Raw genomic sequence first — 23,130 nt, 5'->3', positions numbered from 1 at the left:
CGGTGAACTACAGCTGCTAACCAAAAGGTCTGCAGTTTGAACTGTGGTTAAGTGCTCAGCTGCTAACTGAAAGGACGGAGGTTTGAACCCACCAGCAGCTCCAAAGGAGAAAGATGTGGCAGTCTGCTTCCAGCCTTGGAAACCTTACAGGGCAGTTCAATTTTGTCCTATAGGGTCACTATGAGTCAGAATCGACCAAATAGCAATGGGTCTGTGGTTTTTTTTTCCCCCATGATTATGGGGTTTATTAGAGAAGTAACAGTTAAAATTCAGGTTCAGGAACGCTCAGGCTATAGTTGTTCCATCAGGGCAGCCTCTTCCCAGCCATGCTTGCAGACACGCCTCTCCCTGGCCCTTGGCCTCTGCCCAGAGGCACGTGGCTTTCTCTCTCCGTGGTCTGGGAAGCCCACCACACCGTCTCCTGCTGCTGGGTCTCTGATGTCACTTCTTGTTACCTTCGGTGTTACAGCTGTCTCCTGGTTCCAGGAGCTCTTGGTGCAGGGATCCCCAGTCCAAAGGACACGCTCTCCACTCCTGGCTGTTGTTCCTTGGCAGTGGTGGTATCCTCTCTCACTCTCACCTCTGGGGTGGCTAATTTCAAGCCCAGCGGGATGGCAAAACTGACCAGTCCTTTTGATGGGCCACAATTACCCTATCTATCTGCGCAGTCCTGCCCAATCACTTGGGTGGGAGTTAGAAGACCATGGCAACAAACGCCACACAAGAGATCAATCGTACAGCTCTGTCCCTTAGTCCTCATCTCACTGCCAGCTGCCTGTTTGCCTGCTTGTCTGCCACCAGCCCAGGTACTCACTGGGACAGCGGCTGGGTCCTCATCAAACATACTGTCCCAGTGCTTGGCTATAGCTCCGTCCTGAAAGTCTGGCTAATAGAGAAAGGGAAGCTCATCAGCACCTCAGCAAATGTAGCTTGTTTGAGGGGCTAGATCTTGTGAATGGTAGGATCCTTGGGTGGGAGCAGAGGGATGAGAGCCTTTGGGAGATGGCGAGGGTGGGTGTTCACTATTGGCCAATGAGGCTGATTGGAGCGGTGGCTGGTTAAAGGGAGCTCAAGTTAGGGTATTGTCTCTTATATCCAGTGTGACCTTGGGCCAGTGGACTAACCTCTGAGCTGTAAAATGGGGAGAGTAACAGTACCTACCCTTTAAAAGACTGTTCTGTGGACTGAGACCTTGTCTGTAAAGTTCATGGCATGGCCCAGTAGGCGCTCAGTAAGTGGTGGCCAGCATTCTCATTAGCGGAGCAAGTGAAGCTCCAGCCTGCTTTGTGGGCTGGGTAGCCTTTAGAATTTCCAACACCCCTGTACCCCCAGCCTGTGGAGGTCTCTTTTCTTCCCAGAGTACGTGTTCTCTGCAGACTAGAGCAGCCTGGGAGGGCAGAAATATGACTGGTGGAGGGGAACAGGCCCCCACATTTGTGTACTGGCTTCAGCCTTTCCATGAACGTTTTTTGGTGGAGCCCACAGCAGTGCAGTGAGCTCTGCCTTTCCAGGACTGCTGAGTGGTGACACTGAGGCCCCAGAGGAGAGAGGCCTGGCCCAGTGACCAAGCCCCAGGGGCTGGCAGTGTGGCTGCCCCTCCAGCCCAAAGAAATGCTCCTCTTGACCCTCCTCACCCCCTACTCTCTGCCCTCTCTCCACCCCTGTAGGCAGCTACTCCAATAGGAGTTCTAGCAAGGGTTCCTAGTGGTGTCCCCCAACTACCCTTTCTCCCTCCCCATTCTTCCTCAACTCTATTTTCTTTTACCCATCCCAGGGACTAGCTCTCAATTCCCAGCCTGATCGGGCAGTGTGGCCAGCAGCCCCCCTCAGGCAGCCTGGAGCCCACAAGTGATGTCAGCTCTGAGACCTCTACTCTGCTCATTTCTGAGCACCAGACTTGTTCCTCAGGGCAGGGACAGGCTTATCAGTGTGGCTGAGTCATATGGCACTAGTGACCAATGGGACTATAGGCCAGTCTCCCTGCGGTGGGGACAGGTTGGATGGATATCCGTTTCTGGGATTTGCTTGCAGATCCTCACCAAAGCTCCCTATTCTGGGGCCACAGGCCATCATCTTAAACTACCTTCTGGGTCTTCCTTTTGGGACTGGTGATGGTGGACCTGGAGCTACTGGACCAGCTGCTGGACCACTAAGTGCGGCAGCCCCTCCAGCAGCCAGGTCTTTGGAGAGGAGCTGGCACAGCACCCACAGCTCAGCAGAGTGCAGCATCAGCCCATGGTGGCCGGGGGGCTGGGGCACTGCCGCCTCTGTAAGAGTGTCAGGCCCTGGAAGGAAGGAAGCCTAGGCCCCATGGAGACAGGGAGGCCAGGTCTCTATAGAGCATATTACATAAACCAAAACCCAAACCCACTGCCACTGAGTCGATTCCAACTCATAGTGACCCTATAGGACAGAGTAGAACTGCCCCATAGGGTTTCCAAGGCTGTAAATCTTTCCAGGAGCAGACTGCCAGATCTTTCTCCTGTGGAGTGGCTGGTGGGTTCAAACCACTGCCCTTTCAGTTAGCAGCCAAGCGCTTTAACCACTGCATTACCGAGGCTCCCATAAAGCACGTGACATGGCTGGGATTAATTCAGAGTGTGCCACGTGTGTGTGTGAGTGATGATATCTGCCCTCCACTGTTGTAAACTCATGAGGGCCCAATCTGTCTCATTTGTCCATCCCCAAAGTCTAAAACGAAGGTTGGAACATAGTAGGTGCTCAGTAAACATCTGTTAACCAATTAAATAAGATAGCAAGGGGTGGGATTTCCAAAATGTCTAAATAAGGAGCTCAGTGGACCCTCTCCCCGGGTCTGGGTTTTTTAGTTGTTCAAATGTTGAAGCTTTTTTAAATTTTCCTGAAGCAGAGCAGGGTGGGGGTAGTGCAAATACAGTACAGTCTTGGTCACTTTGTTTTCCCTTGAATCAATGATTAATGGAAGTGTTTGCCCTGAAGGGGTTCTTAGAGGTAGAGGAATGTACTTCAGAAATGACTTTTCTGTGTAATTCTGTTCATGTACACAACTCAGGCTCTCTTTCAGAAGACCACAAAGAGGAAAAGTAAAGCTGACCCAGAATACACACATCTGGAGCTGTCTACTGTGTTCTCATTTGCCGTCTCTCTAGAGTTTTCCAGATGGGATGTTGTTGGGTGCTGTCAAGTTGATTCTAACTCATAGTGACCCCATATGACAGAACAGACTGTCTCACAGGGTGTTTTAGGCTGTAACCTTTACAAGAGATTGCCTGGTCTTTTCTCCCCTGGAGCCAATGGATGGGCTTGAACTGCCAATCTTTCAATTAGCCACGTGCTTAACTGTTGGCACCCAGATGGGAATAAAAGAGCAGTAAGGGCTCACTCAGGCAAAGGCCGTTTAGTTGAATGAAGGGCAGAAAAGACAGTGTAGCTGTGGGAGCCACCCTGAGGGCAGAGTGCAGGGGTTCATACCTGGCCCTGGGGATTGGGCTCAGCTGCTGGTCCAGTCTTCGAGCTCTTCTCCAAGGGTCCAATTCACATCAGTGAGGATTCCTAATACCTTGTAGATTTCTACACACCCATTTTGTTCCTAGCTTCCTCGTTTTCTCCTGAAGACAATTCTAGTTGGCATTGCAGGGAAAAAGGTTCTAGTTCCTTTTCCCCACTAATTTGCTAATGAAGAGAGGTGCTAAGGAAGGGTTTGGCAGAAGATGGATGGAAATTTGCTGAGTCATCTATAGACCTGAGTCTTCAACTCCTTCAAACTATTTGTAAATACTGCTTGAGGCATCAGGGGAGAATTGAGTGTATGGCCCAAGAAGGAAATCCTGCTTGCCTAGAAGTCACTGATTTAGACAAGATGAACATTTTGTTTTTCCCTAAAATGGTTTCGTTCCTAACCTCAGCCACGAACCAGGAACCATTTGAAGTTCTCAGTTTTCGATCTTGGGTTTGGGGTCTTGGAGGTGTTCTGATCGAGCTGGTTGAGGTGCTGGCCCCTTCTCATACCTGGTCCCTTGACTTCCTGTTGTTTGTGGCCATATCCCATATGTGAAAAGGCATCGTGGCTCCCGGACTGACATGCCAGGAGCCCTAAGGACCATCTGGACTGCTAGTCCCACAGCTAGTCAGCGGCTGAACTGGGCCAAGAACCCTGACCTCAGTCCAGTGTCCACTCCTTGGGAGGATGGCAGGGTTCTGGCTAACACCAGCCTGACCAGGCATGGAAGGAAAGCAGCCTTGCTGGGATCCTTTGATCTTGGGTTCCAGTATTTTGATCTATGGCTCTATTTACTCTGCAACATGGTTTTTATATTTGACGGCATTACCTTTGGCTCTATAACTTCATCTGTTACCTGAATTTCCAGAAGGAAAAAACTCTTCATTCCAAAGCAATTTGAGTTAAACTTTAACTGTGCAACCCGTCCTCACCCGTAAAGGTAATTTCAATGGAGAAAGCATTGCATGGGTCCTTGGACACCCCTATTCTACATTTGGCTTCACCTCTGTGATTTGAACAAGGCAAGGTTTCCTTTGCCACATCCATAAAGGCCTCTCCATTACTTTTAGCTTCTTGGTTGTAAAGTCCTGCATTTGGGTCTGTGGGCAGTCTTTCTGGGCAAAGGTTCTTTGTTGTTTTTTAAAGAAAAGGAAAATATTTTAAATATACACAAAGCTGTGAAGGATGGTGAGACATGGTTTCTGCCTGTACTCCTGTACCACGGGGTCATGTTCCTGAGGAGGCTCCCGGCTCCCTAGGCTGTGGAGGTTTCTGCCAGGGTTTCCTGGCTCTGATCTAGTTTCTACATTGGCTGTTTGGCTTGGGTTTTTCTATACTTTGCCGGTAGAGCTAATGTGTGTGCTGGATTGTCCTGATGGCTCCCTTCTGAGCCCTGACCGAGGCCAGCGGCCAGCAGCCAGCCTCTCCGATTCCTGGCTACAGAGCAGGCAGCACGGCACTGGCCTAATTCATGCTGGGAGCCTCTTGCCCAGGCCTATGTCCTGGTCCCACGGCCGCCCTGTGTTCACAGCTCGCCAGTAGGCTTCTTTGCTTCTGGCACTTGGATATGTCCTTTTTATACTTTTAAGCTTAACTATATATTTTATATTATATTTAAAAAACACTTAATTGAGTTTTGGAAATAGGATTTGTGTCTGTTTCCTTCATCTACTTAAGCAATCCCTTAGCCAATGAAACTCTATGGATCACAGCAATCTGATCTGCAGCTGGGCACAGGGATGGCACAGGACCAAGCAGCATTTTGTTCTGTTGTACAAGGGGTTACCCTATGTTGGGGGCTGGCCTGACAGCAGCCAACAAGAATAAGAGTTCCTCTTAACTCTGAAGTCCAGGGCTTCCCCTCACTCAGGGCTTCAGGGTGAGACAGGTACATACCCATCTTGAACGCTTTCCAGGCCACTCTCCACCTCCAGTGGACCAGATCCCTCAGAGGTCCTCTTTTCTGCTGCATTTTAAATGTTTCATAGTGCCTGGGAAGAAAAGGCTTAAAGGGACACCCGTAACCTTCCATCTGTGTGTTATCAGGGGCACTGGGTACTGTTCTAGCTGATGATAATACAGCTTTGGAACCAGCTAAGTCCGGGGGTTTACAAGCAGTTAAAAGCAAGAGGAAGCAAAGCCTCTCACCTGGGCAGAAAAGCCCGCCCAAGCCCAGAACCTTCGGGATCAGCTCTCCTCAGCTTCTCCTGGTGACTGAGTTGCTCAGAGGGGCTAGGCTTTGAGGCCCCTTAACAGGTTTCCAAACTGTATGGTGACTGGATGGGCCCTGGGAATGGCCCTCAGCCCCTGGGGCAGCTGCAGCAGCCTTATCCATTCACCCCAACCCTGGGCCACACAAATGGTACCATGATGAGGTGTGGAAAAGCACTGCACCCAGTGAACCTCTGGGAAAGGGCAAGTCTCCAAACAACTGGATACCATGGTCCTCCAAGCACATTCCCAGTTATCTTTAAAAAGCTTTATTGAAACCTGTATGACAAGGTGACAATCATTTGGTGTTTTGAAAAAAATAACAAAAAAGGGGACTTCAAACTCAGGTTTACCAAAGAGATACTGGAAACCAAGGACCTCGTTCCTCCCACCTCCCAGCAAGGGCACAGGGCATAATGGTAACCTCTGCCAACTAGGCACCAGGAAGCATATCTGCTGGCAGCTCCCTGGAAACCCAGCTGAGGGAAGAGAAACCCAGTCCTCCGCTTCAGTCCAAAGGATGTCTTCTTGATGTGAATCGAGGTGGCTGCCGTCAAGTTTTGAATTCTTTTCAGCACAAACAACACAAATGCTGCGACCTTGTTTGATGACTAGGGGCAGAGGTCTTGAACAAGGTGACCTAGGCTGTAATTCAGATTAGGGTGGGGTGCTTCTCCCAGATTTTCATAATAATACTGTCACCTCTATGACTCGAATAAAAAGCTGGACAACCTTCCAGCCAACAGTGGTCGGCCCTCAGGATCATTTGGCTTACTAGAGAAATCAGCCAGCGGTTTTAGAAATCTGTTCTGAGAACAAGTTATTGCTGAACATGTTTTACACTATCTACGTTCTAGCCGTGGTGACTGAAAAATCGCCTTGAAGCCGTACGGTCAACGACCTCTGGTTTAAAAAAAGTACTCAGTGTACATAAGTGTAAGAAACAATTGTAAAGCTTCATCTGGAAATCAGACAGGTTCTTATTTCTATAGAAATGTCACCTCCATGGGACAAAGAATGGAAGAGATCTATTGCTTTGATTTCAAAGGAGAGACAAGACCAACACTGTACTTACTGTTATCCCCGCAGCCAGGCGGCAACAGGGACAAGTCAGTGGCCCTGAAGACACGTGCACAGTTAGGAATTTTGTATGGCCTTGGTCCCCTGCTCCCATTTTTACTACCATTCATTTCTGGTTTAAGAAACAGCTCCACAACCAGTTCAGAGGACGTTATTTAGAATTACACTTGCCCTCACGCAGTGCAGTGTGGTGGCTGCACAGCTCCTGGTCTCCTTGATACCTGTCTTGACCTTGATGAGGTTCACAGCCTCTGGGTGAAAACAGGACTGCTGCAGACCAAGGCTCTTCTGGAGCCTGAAATAAACCTTCAAGTAGGACTAGGGCCAGTATGAAATGTCTTATAAAGAATGTGAAATGAGAAACTGACAGTCTGTTCCCTCTAGTGTAAAGCATGCACGCGTGGAGCCTGGTGGTGCCTTGTTGCCTGTGGCCCATCGTCTGCTCCCAGCTCTTCATATGGGCTTGTAAAGCAAGGTGGTGACGTACTTTTTCTTGTACCGGTGGGTCGCGCTGAGCACCATCACTCCATCCTAAGGAAGAGGGTGGAAATGATCAAAGGCAGCAGCTGGCTGAACCAAGTAAACAGTCTCAAACTACAGTGCAGGAGAGTCATCAAAGGTGTTTCATGAAAACAGCAATTCTTAGGCCCACCTTCAGAGCCTGAGCCTGCGGGTCTGTGTCAGGTTCTGGAAGCTGCCCCAGACAATTTGATGCCGGGGTCCTCACACCATACTTTGAGAAACATAGCTCTAACAACATTTCATTACCTTGATAGAAAGAGCATAGAGGTGGTTCAACATGACGTGATTGGGCTCAGGGAGCAAGGCTGGATCGCACTGTGGGGGTACAAAGGCAGACGTGAGCATTTAGGGTTTGGAAATCAAGACACTCCTCCCCTTACTTCACAGCCCCAAGCCTACCTCCCTCCTAAGCCAGACTCGCGAAAGGGCTTGTCCAAGAGGACAGGCGAGGTTGCAGGGGTTGTGCCCTCCAACCTAAGGGGACCCTTCTGCAAGTCTGCTGGACACATCTGAGTGTGTCCCTGGTCAGGCTTTGGCTTTGGCTTCTCAAGTCTGGGCTGTGGCTCTGTCTTCTTACAGAAGGAAGGGGAGGAAGGAAGATGAGTTGTCACTGAAAGCACTTTTAAAGAAACAGGAAAGGTATAATCTCTTCCCAGTCACTAGACACCAGCATGAGACTCTGCAGCGCCGGCTCTGCTGCACCTCAAGATCTCAGTTACCCCTGTGGGCCTCTCACGGACCCAAACAGATGGTGTAAAACCAGAAGTTCCAGGTCCACCCTTTGCTAAGGAGGTGTTACCAGGAGCCAGGAGATGTGTCTAAATGAAGAGGCTGGAGCCGTCCTCCTTAACACAGCTGGGCATTACAATCTTGGGGCCTCTGGTCTAGGAGGTCTGGGGTTGGGGCAGCCTAGGAAGCTGCATCTTACTTTACGAGCCCCGCAGTGATTCCGAGTTTGGGTTTGGGAAGACCGCCCTACGGACAATGTGGCTTGTAATCCCACATGAAGAAACCTGAGTCGCACACGGCAGTTTTCTCAAAAGGAAAGGTGGGGGCAATGAAGACATGGATAGCCACGAAGTCAGATCCTAGTTCTGGCTCTGCTGCCAGGAACTGGGCGATGCTGAGCACAGTGCCTGACCTCACTCTAGGATCCTAAGGGGAGGCTGGACCACTAGATCTCTCAACAGATACCTCGAGAGCGTCTACAAGGAGGCTGTGCACTGTACCCGATAAGAGTACAAGTCTCCCACTAATCTAGCCTGATCTGAATACCAGCTCTGCCACTTACTGTGACCTTGGATTGTTCCTTAACTTCTCTGTGCCTCACTCTTCCCATCCCACCCTACCTTATAGGATTACTGTGCAGATTAAATGAGGATACATGAAAAACACTTAGAAGAGTTCCAAACCACACAAAACCAAACCCACTGCCATTGAGGCGATTCCAACTCAGTGACCCCAGAGGGTTCCCAAGGCTATAAATTTCTATGAAAGCAGACTGCCACATCTTTCTCCCCCAAAGCTGCTGATGGTTTCAAACTGCTGACCTTTCAGTTAGCAATCGACCACTTTAACCACTAGGGCTCCTTATAAGAATACAGGAAAAGCACTTAGAACAGTTCAGGGCACAATAAATGCTAGCCTGGTAGGGTTATAACTGAAGTTCGTATTAGAGTTCGGTGCTGCCTTGGGCAGAGGGGCCTGGACACTTTCCTAGTCCGTGCGCCAGCCCCTCTGGTCAGTCTTGTCTGGTCTATTCCCAGAAGCAGTCCTCCATCAGAGACGCCAGCCAACGATGCCTCCCTTTTCCAGTGGGAAACGACAACTTAGCAGCTCAGAAGGACATCTAAAAAATCCAACCTACAAGCCTTGTAAAATCAGAGTTAAGAGAAACAGCCTTACCAAAGTGCTTCTAGGATATATAAAACAGACGTCCTTCCAGTTCGCTACCCGTTGCCTGTTTGAGAGGCTGCCACCTTAGAGCTGGAAGCAGTCAGCCCAGAGGGCTGTGAGGTGGCCTGGTTCCTACCATTAGCCTCTTCTCAGCCTAAACCTGAAGGATGGAGCACCTGTCAGGTGTGTGCCTGAGGCACTCGCCTTGTGCTCCGAGAAAGGCAAGTCCCATTGGGATGGGGTGACACTGAGACTCTGCCCCGGCAGCCTAGCCATGGCCACCGTCGGGTGGCTGTGCACTCACTTATAACAGCTCCTCCTCTCAGCACCCACAGCCTCTACTTCTCCTCCATGGGTCCTGGCAGCAGCACGACTGCTTTATTGCCTTATGAACATGTGCCTCTCAGGCGGTGGCCTGGACAAAGCTGAAGAGGGTTTGGGATCCCAAGAATGATGGCTACACTGTACATTCCAGAACTACGCAGACCTGACAATCCAGGTTAAATGGAGTGAAGGTCCAACCATAACAGAGTCACTTGCTTCTCCTGAGGAACGAGGAGGACACATGCACTTCTTTTTGCATGTAATACCAATTTCCCAGAGGAAATGTGTGTTTCCCAGGGACCTCAGATTTTGATCCAGGAGCACTGATGTTACTGAAAATAGTCTGGTGACTACAACTGGACTCTAAAATGGAGGGCAGGGTGGCAGGGGAAGTGATTCACTACATAGCCTACTAAGAAGGGGTGGTTTAAAATTTTACCATGAAATCTAAATCAGATGGGGCTCATTTGGAGGCAGGAGTGAAATGCTAGGAAGGAAAATCAGAAAGGCTCTTAGTTCAATCAAGTATTTGGAACCAAATGGGCAACACCTGCCCAAAAACAAAGACAAGAAGGCAGGAAGGGACTGGAAAACTAGATGCATGGACACGGGGAACCCAGGTGGAAAGGGAATGGAAGAGTGTTGAAACAATGAGGGGTCACAGAACAATCTGTGGATATATTTTTGAACGGGAAACTTTAAAAAAAAAAGTCAGAGAGGCTGTGAGAAGCTAGATGCAGCACCCAGACTCAGGGAGCATCTTGCTGCGGTCGGCTGCCATGTTAGAAGTGGGCCCCAGCACTCAACACCAGTGGGTGACACTGAGCTTTCTCACCAGCTGCTCTGCAAAAGGGGACAGACAGGGGAGTCCGGTCCAGGTGGAAGCCTGTGACTCACCGAAATCCCTGTGTCCTTGTTCAGGATGACCTGGAGCAGATGTGGCGGGAGGATGGGGGGCGCTTTAAACCGCTCTTCGGGTTTGCAGATGTAGGGCTCCTGGTGGTAGGGTCCTGGCGGTGAACTGGACAGCTCTGGTGGGAGAGGACAACGGGTGACAGGACGTTTACTTGGAAAATGGGGAGTTCTAGGAGCAGGCTTGTTTCACGTAACGGTTTTGTCGTCTAGTTTTCTTGTCTCTTGTTCCCTCAAGACAGATTTACATTTTCTTAAAGGATATACAGGTTCCAAACGTGAAGAGAAGAAGCAATGAGAAAACCGTTCTGGAATCTGAGTAATGGGCATAAAACTCAGTAAGAGACTGGGAGGCCGTGGGGGCGACAGGAATTCAGGCAGAGCCAGTGTGTCTGGGCCAGACTACCAAGGAGGCTGTTCACAGTCACCTAACCTCACAGTCCGCTGCAGAAGAATCCTTCTTGCTTCAGGCGGGCCTGGCAAACACCAGAAAGAAGCTCCAGGCTTCAAGTGAGGATTAAGTGAGTGAGCCCAAGTTATGAGCACCACCAGCCAGGGTAGAACAAGATAAAGCTGCCTGTTTACACAGGGGCTGTGGAGAAAACAGGTTAGACGAGGCACTGGCACATTTTAAAACAAAAAATTACAAGCCCGTTTCTAAAGGCTCTTTGACTCCACTGCACCCAGGTTCCTCTGGACTCCTGCTTGACTATCTCAATTATACAGATACATTAAAGCAAACCAAACCAAACCTGTTGCCACTGAGTCAAGTCTGACTCATGGCGCTATAGGACAGAACAGAACTGCTTCATAGGGTTTCCATGGCTGTAATCTTTATGGAAGCAGACTGCTGTATCTTTCCCCTACAGAGCAGCTGGTGGGTTTAAACCGCCAACCTCTTGGTTAGCCACCAAGTACTTAACCACTGCGCCACCACGGCTCTTTAGAGCTTCTAAAACTGCTCAGTTTCATCAAGTCAGAGGAAGCTTACTTGGTGACATGTAGGCAGCTGGAAGAGACTAAGCCGTTATCCAAAGAGCATCTGGGATGAGTTTTGGGTGACTGACCCCTGGGCTGGTCCCCAGGAAGTGTGATGTGCCGGGCTCTGCCAGTATCCTCCATGTCATTTTCCAGAGCCCAGCCCCCTTCACACAGCCCAACCACATCTCAGCAGAAAACTGAGAAAAGCATTAAGTGCAGAAAACTGAGCCATCGGGAGTAAATACCAACAAAATTTTAAAAAGTGAGTGCCTAAAACACAAGAAGTTTGTAGAGAGCTTGAGGTTAGTTTATTGGCAGCGAGGGACCAGTTTTCTTTCCCCAGGTGACCTAGGCTGTGGAAACTCGACTAAAAGCTTTGGCGTATGGCCCAAAACTATGTTTATTAGCAAGGAGGGAGAGATTTGGGTGTTCTTCCCATCCCCTGATTCCCACCTATCTAAAAAAGAAATCAATGATCTCTCCCAAAGATTAGCTACCTAAAAAGGCACCTAAAAGAAAAGCCAAACAGAAGGGAAAAAAAAAAAAAAACACTATTATTGGATTTCAATTCTACTCAACAACCTGACTTGTCGGCTACAAAGAGCCCACCGTGGTCCATTTACCACTGCGATTTCTACACTGACAAGAACAGGGGGCCTTGGTGGCCTGGCCTATAGGCCCAGCCAGGTGACAATGAGCAATCATCCTGTAAATGGAAATGAATCCATTTTCTTAGAGCACCAGAAAGACTCCTTGGGGAACCTTTTCACTGCCTCCCACCAGGTTCCAGGAATTGTTTGAATCCCTGTAAGAAGGGGATGTGTAGCCAGTGTGGACACTTTTGATTACCACACATATCTCCGTCTGAAGTCTATGTATTATCTGTTTCCAGGTAGTTTCTTCCTGTGGGGTTTGGATGAAAAGCAATGTACTGAAACCTTGGTGATGAAAAGGCTCTTGGAAGGTGGGAAAGTTTTAGGCCGACTAGTCGGTACTGGGCAGGTTCCCATAAAGGAGAGCTGTGCCGTGCAGGCTGCTTCCTGTGGCATACCTCTTTCTCCCCTGACGGGATTCTGATACGGTGCTAATGTAGCACACAACAATGGCCAAGGTCACTGGGGTGTCCTGGTGTGTCCGTTATCACCTGCCAGGCTGAAGTACTCCCAGTACTCTGAGGAGAATGTGAGCTGACAGGCTTCACCAGGGCTGGCTCATTCTCTCTGACCCAACAGGATTCCCCAGGCCTCACAGTACAAGGGCACGCTCTGCTTCTGTTCTCATTGTCTGTTTTTTGTGGCCAAGCAGACCTACTGAGTAGCAGAGAAGACCAGGAAAATGACTTAGAGCTCCCTTGGGGCTAAGATCTAACAACTAGACCTGACAGAGGTAGGAATTTGTTTTCTGGCTCTTCAGGGAGCTACAAACGTCCACCTGACTGGGAGGCTTTAGCTCGAGAGAGAGGCAAGAAAAACAAGTATTTCTAGACTGTACAGCCCCCACCTGCGCACACGTGGGATAAAATAACTGGGTTCATACCAGACACATCGGAGCACTTTTGGGAATCCACCATTAAAGCATCAAATACTTCAAAGTCAGTTTTCTTCACTTGAATGATGTTGTTAACTGTGCCAAGCTGGCTGGTTACTATTGGCTGGGAAGAGACAGACAGGCAGAAATCATAACGTGGAAGGTGTTTGAGTTATTCTGCAGAGGACTGGAGCTCCTGGCAGAAACATATCATCTCTTGGCTAGCCACCCTGCTCATCTTGGTCAAGTGGTCTCACAATGAGGACTGCTACCTAGCTCAGCCACACACAGGGACTTCTACTAGAAGGGTAAAGGGACCTGGCACCAGTCTAGAAGGAAAGGTGGCTTGTGCAGGCACTCTGAGGACACAGGGCTAGAGGGACAGTACCTCAGAAGGGTCATGTGTCCACTGGCCGTCCACAAGGAACTTGTACTGATGCTCCCCTTCAGGTAGATCCAAGATGGCTACAAAGTTGTTGTGGCTGCACGGAAAAAGGAAGCAGAGGACTTCAGCTGGGGGCGGGGGAGTTCCCTCTTAGCTTACTTGCAAAACCAGAGATGGAGAAAACAAAACATCGTCTCCGCGTAAAACCAGGAGTTCAGCGGCAGCAGAACAGACGCTGTTACCCAATTTCAGAAAATTTAACATAATGATCCAAAATCTAGAAAAGCTCAAAGGAATTAGCAATGCGCGGTTTTCCTGAAAGTACACTTTGCTCAAATGCCAGGACTCCCCATTACTAATGCCACAAGGTCAACGAGCAGGCATATTTCCTTCATAAGCTTGCAGGCAAAACGCCACCAGCAGCACTGGAAGCCAAGAATGATAATACAAGGTAAACAAACCTGGCCAGTTTCACTCCGTCAGTTTGCCTCGGGCAAGACAGAGGATCTAATTTAACAGAATACACCAAGAAACTTGCACGGCTACTAAAAAAGATTCCAGGAAACCTCTTTCATAGTTGCTTTGTTCCTCTGACTTTAACTGACTTGGAACCATGCCCTTTCTGTCTCCAACATTTCCACCTGAAAAGCAGGCTGCAGTGACAATAGTCAGACCTGGCGGGCAGGACATGATTTCTCCCTTCATCAACAGTACCCCGTTATGAAGGTGCTTCTTCATTGACAATTTGAGGCAGAAGTCTATGCTAGGGCCTGATAAAGTCTTTTACTGCATCCTTGCTAAAGATGCCTGCATAATCTTTCAAACAAAAGGAAGACACAGAGAGTCAAATTTAGAAGGAACCTTAGAGATCACCTGGTTCAATATTCCCTTCTTGCAGATACAAAAACTAAGGCTCTGATGTTAAGTGCCTTGTACAGGTCAGCATGACTGTCATGGACTGAACAGTGTCCCCCCCAAATATGTGTCAACTTGGCTAGGCCATGATTCCCAGTATTATGCGGTTTTCCTCCATTCTGTGATCTGATGTGATTTTCCTATGTGTTGTAAATCCTAATCTCTGCCTGTGGTTAATGAGGCAAGATTCGGTTATGTTAAAAAGGATTAGGGTGTGGTGCAACACCCTTACTTGGGTCACAGCCCTGATCCATGTAAGGGAAGTTTCCCTGTGGTGTGGCCTGCTGGACCTTTTATCTTACAAGAGACAAAAGGAAAGGGAAGCAAGCAGAGAGACAGGGACCTCTTACCACCAAGAAAGAAGCACCAGGAGCAGAAAGCGTCCTTTGGAGCCAGGGTCCCTGCACTGAGAAGCTCCTAGACCAGGGGAAGATTGATGACAAGGATTTTCCCCCAGAACTGACAGAAAGAGAGAGCCTTCCCTGGGAGCTGATGCCCTGAATTTGGACTTCTAGCCTCCTTGACTGTGAAAGAATAGATTTTTGTTTTTCAAAAGCCATCTGCCTGTGGTATTTGTTATAGCAGCACTAGAGAACTAAGATAACCAATATGAACTTCAGTCCAGCTCTCTGAGACCACAAGCCCAGGGCTCCCTCCACTGCACTAGGAAGAGATTTCTCTCTTTCTGAAGAAGTCCTGCCTGAACAAATACATAGGTGAATATCCGAAGTGAAAGATGTCTGTGAAACAGAACACCCGAAACAGAAGAGAAGTCTTCTTCTAAGAAAGGGGTGCCCTTAAACCCAGACACACCGCTGGAGCCTGAGGCTGGAACCCTGTGAATTACTCACCAGGATTATTCTTCTGTTCAGCGTCCATTTGTAAAAACACCCTTTTCTATTCACCTGCAGAGACGTTTCAGAAAGAAGAGGACCCGTGGGTTAACACAAAGTCGCAGACACTCCCAGGGCTATTACCTTCTTGTGAGGGGAAGTTTACTCCAGTTGTTGAAGGACCCAGACAAATAAACTTCCTTTCCGCCCCCTGTCCACCGAAATACAGTTGGCCGAGCCTGGGCAGGAGCTTTATCGTTGACTTCCAGATCATGCTGCCAGGCCAGGAATTCCTCCTTCTCTGGAGCCTAGAAGCAGAGCAGTTTACTCAGGGACAGGCAGCAATCGTGAGCTCCCTGAAACAGGCAATTATTATAAATAATGAAAGTTCATTTTACAGAGACAGCTGTTAACACCTAGATTCACATTCAGGCCCTGTAACTTACTAGCTGTCCTTCAGTTTCCTCACCTACAAAATGGAGATCATAAAAACAATTATTTCGTAAGGTGACTGTGAAGAGTTAGTGAGGTCGTCCGTGTAAACTGCTCCACACAGTAACTGGAAGAATGCTGCCATCAATCCAAGATGAGCTTAATAAACCCTGTATTTCTCTCTTAATAAAGCAATATTTGAAGTACGTGAACATTTATTACAGATAATTCCAGATCTAACAACTTGAAAATTGGCAGGAATTCGGGGGGGAGCGGAAAAAAAAACCCAAAAAACATTCACTGAGTGCTTCAGGTATTGGGAAGTAAAAGTGAATAGACAAAGACTGACTTGACCCCTCACAGCTACGGTAAATAATAACTTACAATGTGGTACGTGCCTTGTAACTGAGGCATCCTGGAATGAGAGAAAGAAACACATCCAACTCTGGGTGAAATAGATGCGGTTAAGGATTATTTTCCATTTTTCTTAGTCAGAAGCCAAAAGAGCAGGAATTCCAGGCTGGGAGAGGCCAATATGGGAGTTGACAAGGCTTCTAGCCCTTCAAATATTGCCCTGAGCTTATCTAAACGATGCCTGCATTCTTCAAGTTCTAACGAAATTTACAGACTAAAGAGTAACAGACTGGAATCACTTTACACCGAGTGACCTGGTGTAGTTAAAATACTCCATGACTTTTGGGGGGAATTCAGCTCTGTGTGTCTGCTACATGATTGCAGTAACTCCTGATGAAATGAGGATGGATTCGACCTGAAATCATTTTCCACAGATCGTCTGTATGCTGAACATTTCTTGAAGGAGTTGTGGGAACAGTAACAGAACAACAAATCCTTCTTAAAGGAAGCAGTTTGATTTTTATGGTATCTTAAAAAAGTGTTCTTGGGGCCAAAGTTATTTCTGGGGGAAGGGATGTCAAGTTACTGGAGAAACACAATTTTAGAGTTCACCTGGCACATCACTTTTCAGGTAGGCAACAAATTCAGAAAGCAAGCTCGGAGTACCGGACGGAGGCAGGGCCAAGTCAAATGAGGTTCTTTATAGTTGACTCAAAGCTAAGATCCAAGTGAGGATATGAGGTAATGGCATGATCGCCCAGCCCAACACTGAAGAAAAAGTTGCGTACAGATGAAACGAGTAACTCAGTAATTAGCCTAATGAACCATGATGATTAACATGCAACTGGATTCCAAAGGGGATATTTTGGGGGGTAAAAGGGATGGGGCACTTTTATCCCCCTAACCTACTTTCCACATTCCACATGGAATGTATGAAATATGAATTATAAGTTGCCAAAAATGAAATGTAACGCTTGAAAATCAATATCCTAGGTATTATGCGCTGAAATGGACCGACACTGGCCCTTTTGAATCAGACAATCATATAGTCTACTATGCTGGGAATGACAATTGAAGAGGAATGGTGTCACACTCATCATGAAAAAGAACATTTCAAGATCCATCCTAAAGTACAACTCTGTCAGTGATAGGATAATATCCACACACCTGTAAGGAAGGTCAGTTAATATGACTATTACTCAGATTTACCAATCATTAATGCCAAAGGTGAAGAAATCGAAGATTTATACCAATGTCTGCAGTCTGAAATTGATCAAACTGTAATCGAGATGCACTGATAATTACTGGCAATTGGAATGAGAAAGTTGGAAACAAAGAAGGATCAATAGTTAGAAAATATGGTCTTGGTGACAGAAACTATACCGGAGATCGCATAATAGAATTTTGCAAGACCAACAATGCATTATTGGATATACCTTTTTTCAGCAACATAAACGGCAACTTGAGGGAGCCCTGGTGTCACAGTGTTTAAAGCAACCAGCTGCAACCCTGAAGGTCGGTGGTTCAAACCCACCAGCCTCTCTGCAGAAGAAAAATGTGGCAGTCTGCTTCCATAAAGATTTATAGCCTTGGAAACCCTATGAGGCAATTCTACTCTGTCCTATAGGGTTGCTATAGGTCGGAACTGACTCAATGGCAGTGGCTTTGGGTAGCCTGGCACACACATGGACCTAACCTGACGGATCACAAAGGACTCAAGTTGACTATATCTGTGGAAAGAGACAATGGAGAAGCTTGATATCATCAGTCAGAACAAGGTTGTGGCCTACTGCCGAACCAATCATTAACTGGTCATATCCAAGTTCAAGTTGAAGCTGAAGAAAATTAAAACAAGTCCATGAGAGCTAAAGTATAACCTTGAGTATATCCCACCTGAATTTAAAGATCATCTCAAGAATAGATCTGACACGCTGAACACTAACTCCCGAGGAATAGATGAGTTCTAGGATGACGTCAAGGACATCATACATGAAGAAAGCAAGGGTCATTCAAAAGACAGGAAAGAAAGAAAATACCAAGCCAGATGTCTGAAGAGACTCTGAAAACTTGCTCCTGAATGTAAAATAGCTAAAGCAAACAGAAGAAATGATAAAGTAAAGGAGCCAAACAGAAGACTTCCAAGGGTGGCTCGAGAAGACAAAGTAAACTATTATAATAAAGTGTGCAAAGACCTGGAGTTAGAAAAGCAAAATAGAAAAACATGCTCGTCATTTCTCAAGCTGAAAGAGGTAAAGAAAAAAATTAAAGCCTTGAGTTGCAACCACTGAAGGATTCTACTGGCAGAACGCCGAATGATGCAGAAGCATCAAAAGATGGAAGGAAAACAGAAAGTCACTGTAACAAAAAGAACTGGTCAACATTCAATCATTTCAGGAGGTAGCATATGATCAAGAACTGATGACACTGAAGGAGGAAGTCCAAGCTGCACTGAAGGCATTGGCAAAAAATAAGGCTCCACGATTGGTGGGATACCAACTGAGATGTTTCAACAAATGGATGCAAAGCTGGAAGTGCTCACTCATCTATGCCAAGAAATCTAGAAGACAGCTACCTAGCCAAATGTCATGGATTGAATTGTGTCCCCCAAAAATATGCGTATCAGTTTGGCTAGGCTACAATCCCCAGTATTGTGTGATCATCCACCATTCTGTCATCTGATGTGATTTTCCTATGTGCTGTAAATCCTACCACTATGATGTTAATGTGATGGATTAGAGGCACTTATGTTGATAAAATGTACAAGATTAGACTGTGTCTTAAGCCAATCCCTTTTGAGATATAAGAGAAGCGAAGAGAGAGAAGCAGGGAACCTCGTACCAAGAAAGCAGCCCTGGGAACAGAGCACGTCCTTTTGACCTGAAGTTCCTGCATGGAGAAGTCCTAGACCAAGGGAAGATTGAGGACAAGGACCTTCCTCCAGACTTGACAAAAACAGAAAGCCTTCCCCAGAGCTGATGCTCTGAATTTGGATTTCTAGCTTCCTAGACTGTGAGAGAATAAATTTCTCTTTGTTAAAGCCATCCACTTGTAGTATTTGTTATAGCAGCACAAGATGACTAAGACACCAACTAACTGGAAGTTATCCATATTTACGTCCATTTCAGAGAAAGATGATCCAATGGAATGTGGAAATTATCAAACAATATCATTAATGTCACCAACAAGTAAAATTTTGCTAAGGTAATTCATAAATGGTTGTAGCAATACATTGACAGGGAACTACCAGAAATTCATGCCAGATTCAGAAGAGGACATGGAACAAGGAATATCATTGCTAATGTCAGATGGATCTTTGCTAAAAGCAAAGAATACCAGAAAGATGTTTAGCCGTGTTTTATTGACTATGCAAAGGCATTTGACTGGTGGATCATAACAAATTATGGATAACATTGCAAAGAATGGAATTCCAGAACACTTAATTGTGCTCATGAGGAACCTGTACATGGACCAAAAGGCAGTTATTCAAAAAGAGCAAGGGGATACTGTGTGGTTTAAAATCAGGAAAGGTGTGCATTGGGGCTGTATCCTTTCACCATACTTATTCAATCTGTATGTTGAGCAAATAATCCGAGAAGCTGGACTATATGAAGAACGGGGCATCGGGATTAGAGGAAGACTCATTAACCACATGCAATATGCAGATGACACAACCTTGGCTTGCTGAAAGTGAAGAGGACTCAAAACACTTACTGATGAAGATCAAAAACTACAGCCTTCAGTATGAATTATACCTCAACATGAAGAAAACAAAAATCCTCGCAACTGGACTAATATGCAACATCTTGACGAACGGAGAAGAAATTGAAGTTGTCAAGGATTTCATTTTATTTGGACCCACAATCAATGCCCATGGAAGCAGCAGTCAAGAAAGCAAATGAGGTACTGCACTGGGCAAATCTGCTGCAAAACACCTCTTTCAAGTGTTAACAAGTAAAGACATCACTTTGAGGACAAAGGTACCCCTGACCCAAGCCCTGGTCTCTTCACTTGCAAGTGAAAGCTAGACAATGAATAAGGAAGACCAAAGAAGAATTGATGCCATTGAATTATGGCGTTGGCAAAGAACACAGAATATACCATGGACTGCCAGAAGAACAAACAAATCTGTCTTGGAAGAAGTACAACCAGAATGCTCCTTAGAAACCAGGATGGCGAGACTTCATGTCACGTACTTTGGATATGTTATCAGGAGGGACTAGTCCCTGGAGAATGACATCATGCTTGATAAAGTAGAGGGTCATTGAAAAAGACAAAGACCCTCAATGAGATGGGCTGACACAGTGGCTGCAACAATGGCCTCAGGCATAGCAATGACCATGAGGATGGCGCAGGACCAGGCAGTGTTTCATTCTGTTGTACACACGGTTGCTATGAGTCTGAACTGCCTGGATGGCACCTAACGACAACAAACTTACTTTGCTGCATTGTCCTTTAAGGCATTAGTTCTTCGGGTATAGTTTTTTAGGATAGACCACATACATATCAGCAGTCAGAAATCACTAGGTGTCGTTGGACAGAGCTCTACAGCTAGAAACACAGACCACACTAGAAGGTTAGCAGGAACACGGCTAAGGCAGGAGTCAGAGTTCTTGAAGAATTAAAGCGAACTTCAACAGGAGTCCAAATATGACCTGCAAAAATGTCTGATCTGGCCTCTTTAAACTATTAAGTCTTATTTACACAACAGGAGAGAGGAGGTGAGTAACCCTGGCTGCCTGCGTCAGACTGCCACTTCACTCACCTCCTGACCTCCAGAAGTCAAATTCCTTTTCTATGCCCCCTCTAAATAAGCAGAATCAACAACAAAAGGCTTCAGGCAGCATGAAACACCTCTGGCAACTGCAGTTGTTTAAGTATACTTTTCAGCCTACTTGTGGGCTCTGGTGGTAGCTTCAAAACGTGCAATAAACTGCGAAACGAACTTATACAAAAGCGTCAGGCCGCGGAAAGGTGAAGGAAGATTTCTCAAAGCTGTGAAATTAATTATACCTAAGAGAAAAGCAAAGACTGGGACTCAATTACTGCTATCTCAACTCTTTAATTAAGAATTTGAAACTCTGTCCCAGAGCTATTTTCTCCTTAATGAAGTTAAGGGAAGTGAGTTCCTTCTCCCGCGGGATGACCTTCTGATACCAGTAATTAGACACAGGTTCCTAGACTGCTAACAGGGCTCTTCCAGGACCATATAACTTTTAAGTGATAAGGTGAAGCACCACCCTCCTTCTTCTGATGCTGAGTTTTAGAGAGGATGAGGCGGGAGCATCTCGTAGAGGGTCTCGCCTCTCCACCACAGTCAAGGGGAACCAGATCCCCCCTTCCCCCGCACCTTGATTTCCTCGGAGTGAAAGAGGTCGGCGTCCTCGGGGCTGTCCATCAGGATCTTGGGCCTGTCCCCGTCCTTGGCGCCCCCAGAGCTGTCCCTCCGGGGCGTCTTATGGCCACCCTGCCGCTCCAGCGCGGCGCGCTCGCTGCTCGTGTTGCCCATGGCGGGGTCTGCGGGGACACCGGGGAAGCCGGGCGGGCCCTCACTACAGGGAAAGGTAGGGGGACAGGGGACTCCTGGAACGAGAGGGTCACAAGGACCCTTGGGAAGGGGTTCAGAGGCTCGGGGTACCACACCCCTCGGGCGAGGGTCCGGGCCGGAAGTCGCCAAGAGCCGGGGAAGCAGACCTGGCGAGGTCTGGCACTCGCGCTTTACCTGCTCGCACAGACGCCGGCGCGAACCCAACAAGCGCGAAGATAACTATGACACTTCCAACAACGCCCCACCTCTAGCGACTTCCGCTTCCGGCCCCTCCGGGAGTCCGCCCGGTCCAGAGGGCACGGATGGTGGCGGGCTGCAGAACGTGGGAATCTAACCTCACCTCACTTCCACTTCCGGTACGGGACAGCACGGTCGCCGGCGCCCTGAGCGCGCAGTCGCAGTCAGCCGCTCAGGACCCAGCCCAGGACGAGGCTGCTGACGGCCGGCAGGGGGCGCCTCAGCGCATCAGCCGTCCGGATCGCACTGAGGTGAGTGATGCCATCAGAAAGAAGTGTTTTCCCACGTCCACTTGCTCATCTACTCTACAGTCAAATGAAACTGTCTAAAGCGTCCCCCTTCTAAAAGAACTACTCTTCTCAGAGCCCTTTAATGATCGCTCACACGCTTTGGAGTGCATTAGAATCACCTAGAGTGCTTTCTAATATGCAGATACCTTGGGCCCTTTTTGTTTGCCATAGAGTCGATTTCGACTCATAGTGACCCCATAAGACAGAGTAGAACTGTCCCATACAGTTTCCTAGACTAATCTTTACGGGAGCCAATCGCCAGGTCTTTTCTCCTGTGGAGCCGCTAGTGGGCTCCAACCGCGGACCTTAAGGTGAGCAGCAGAGCTGCTTAACCATTGCGCTACCAGGACTCTTCCCTGGGCCCTAAAAAAAAATGGTCCCCAGAAATTATAATTCCGCGAGTTTGGAGTCGGGTCTGTATTTTAACAAATCCTCCAGGTGGTACTGACGCTGGTAGTCTTGCAGGTGTTTTAAAAATGACAGACCACAGATCTCTGGACGTTCTCACATCTGGTGGCTTGGGAGTTGTCAAAACCTGGAGTTATTTGTGTGTTTGTATTAAATTGAGTGCACAACCTTTGTGTAAATTTGCAAGATATCTTGAAATCGATTTGGGCAAATTCTGCATAAAATGCATTAATTTGTTAGTCTTTGTCTTTTACTGTGACCAGTGTGTCAGCAGGAAGTGTGCACACATGTGGTACTTACAAGACTGTGATCTTTTTACTGTTAGTCACTGTCTTTTTTTTTTTTTTTTTTTTTTTAAACAACCACTTACGTCAAAATGTTTTCCATTTGCTGGGCCTGATCATCCATTGAGCAGACATTTCTTTAGTACCTCCAAAATGACAGACATTGTGCTAAGTAAATGAGGATGCAGATGACTAAGATATGGTTCCCTGGAGGGGAATTCAGCAGTATATACCAAATTACAAAATACACCTTCGTTTTGACTCACAATTTTATGTCTAGGAAACTACTACAGAAAACGTATGACAATTATATGCAAGCATAAATTCATTTGCAAAATCATCTGAAATGCCACATTACATTTATTCTGAGGCGCAGTTTTTTTTTTTTCTCACATTTTAACATCTCTGCAGTTGGGTGCATCTTACAGTCAATGGAATTTTAGATTTGATGAAATAAGGAGATGAAAAACTTCAAAATCTTAAAAGCTTATCCACAGGAGAAAGGCTAAATGAGTT

General features: G+C 47.2%; 1 protein-coding gene across 3 annotated transcripts; it reads right to left on the bottom strand.

The window, feature by feature from the left end:
- Positions 1-5,648: 5,648 nt before the first annotated feature.
- PRKAB1 (protein kinase AMP-activated non-catalytic subunit beta 1) lies at positions 5,649-21,713 on the bottom strand. Of its 3 annotated transcripts, none has more exons than XM_049865453.1 (8): positions 21,570-21,713; positions 21,198-21,430; positions 15,209-15,372; positions 13,320-13,413; positions 12,941-13,055; positions 10,409-10,542; positions 7,538-7,606; positions 5,649-7,300 (listed from the first exon to the last, which is right to left on the bottom strand). In XM_049865453.1, the coding sequence occupies exons 2-8, from the start codon at positions 21,354-21,356 to the stop codon at positions 7,223-7,225; spliced, it is 813 nt and encodes a 270-aa protein (XP_049721410.1). In that variant the 5' UTR covers positions 21,357-21,430; positions 21,570-21,713; the 3' UTR covers positions 5,649-7,222. The 3 variants fall into 3 exon arrangements, with proteins under 3 accessions (XP_049721410.1, XP_049721411.1, XP_049721409.1); XM_049865454.1 differs by having other exon boundaries at positions 21,198-21,399; XM_049865452.1 differs by having other exon boundaries at positions 5,652-7,300; positions 21,198-21,364; positions 21,570-21,688.
- Between the last annotated feature and the right edge of the window lie 1,417 nt (positions 21,714-23,130).

The sequence above is a fragment of the Elephas maximus genome, chromosome 22 (assembly GCF_024166365.1).
Source record: "Elephas maximus indicus isolate mEleMax1 chromosome 22, mEleMax1 primary haplotype, whole genome shotgun sequence".
Lineage (NCBI taxonomy): Eukaryota > Metazoa > Chordata > Mammalia > Proboscidea > Elephantidae > Elephas > Elephas maximus.
Note: the sequence above shows the minus strand (reverse complement) of the source record. Positions and strands in the feature narration are given on the sequence as shown.

What these genes read in the sequence shown, in the direction of transcription:
- PRKAB1 (XM_049865453.1), bottom strand. Translation starts at nt 21,356, where the DNA reads ATGGGCAACACGAGCAGCGAGCGCGCCGCGCTGGAGCGGCAGGGTGGC. An exon ending in ACAAGGACACAGGGATTTCG is followed by an intron (nt 7,607 to 10,408) that starts GTGAGTCACAGG and finishes GTACCCCCACAG; the next exon opens with TGCGATCCAGCCTTGCTCCC. An exon ending in TCTATGCTCTTTCTATCAAG is followed by an intron (nt 7,301 to 7,537) that starts GTAATGAAATGT and finishes CCTCTTCCTTAG; the next exon opens with GATGGAGTGATGGTGCTCAG.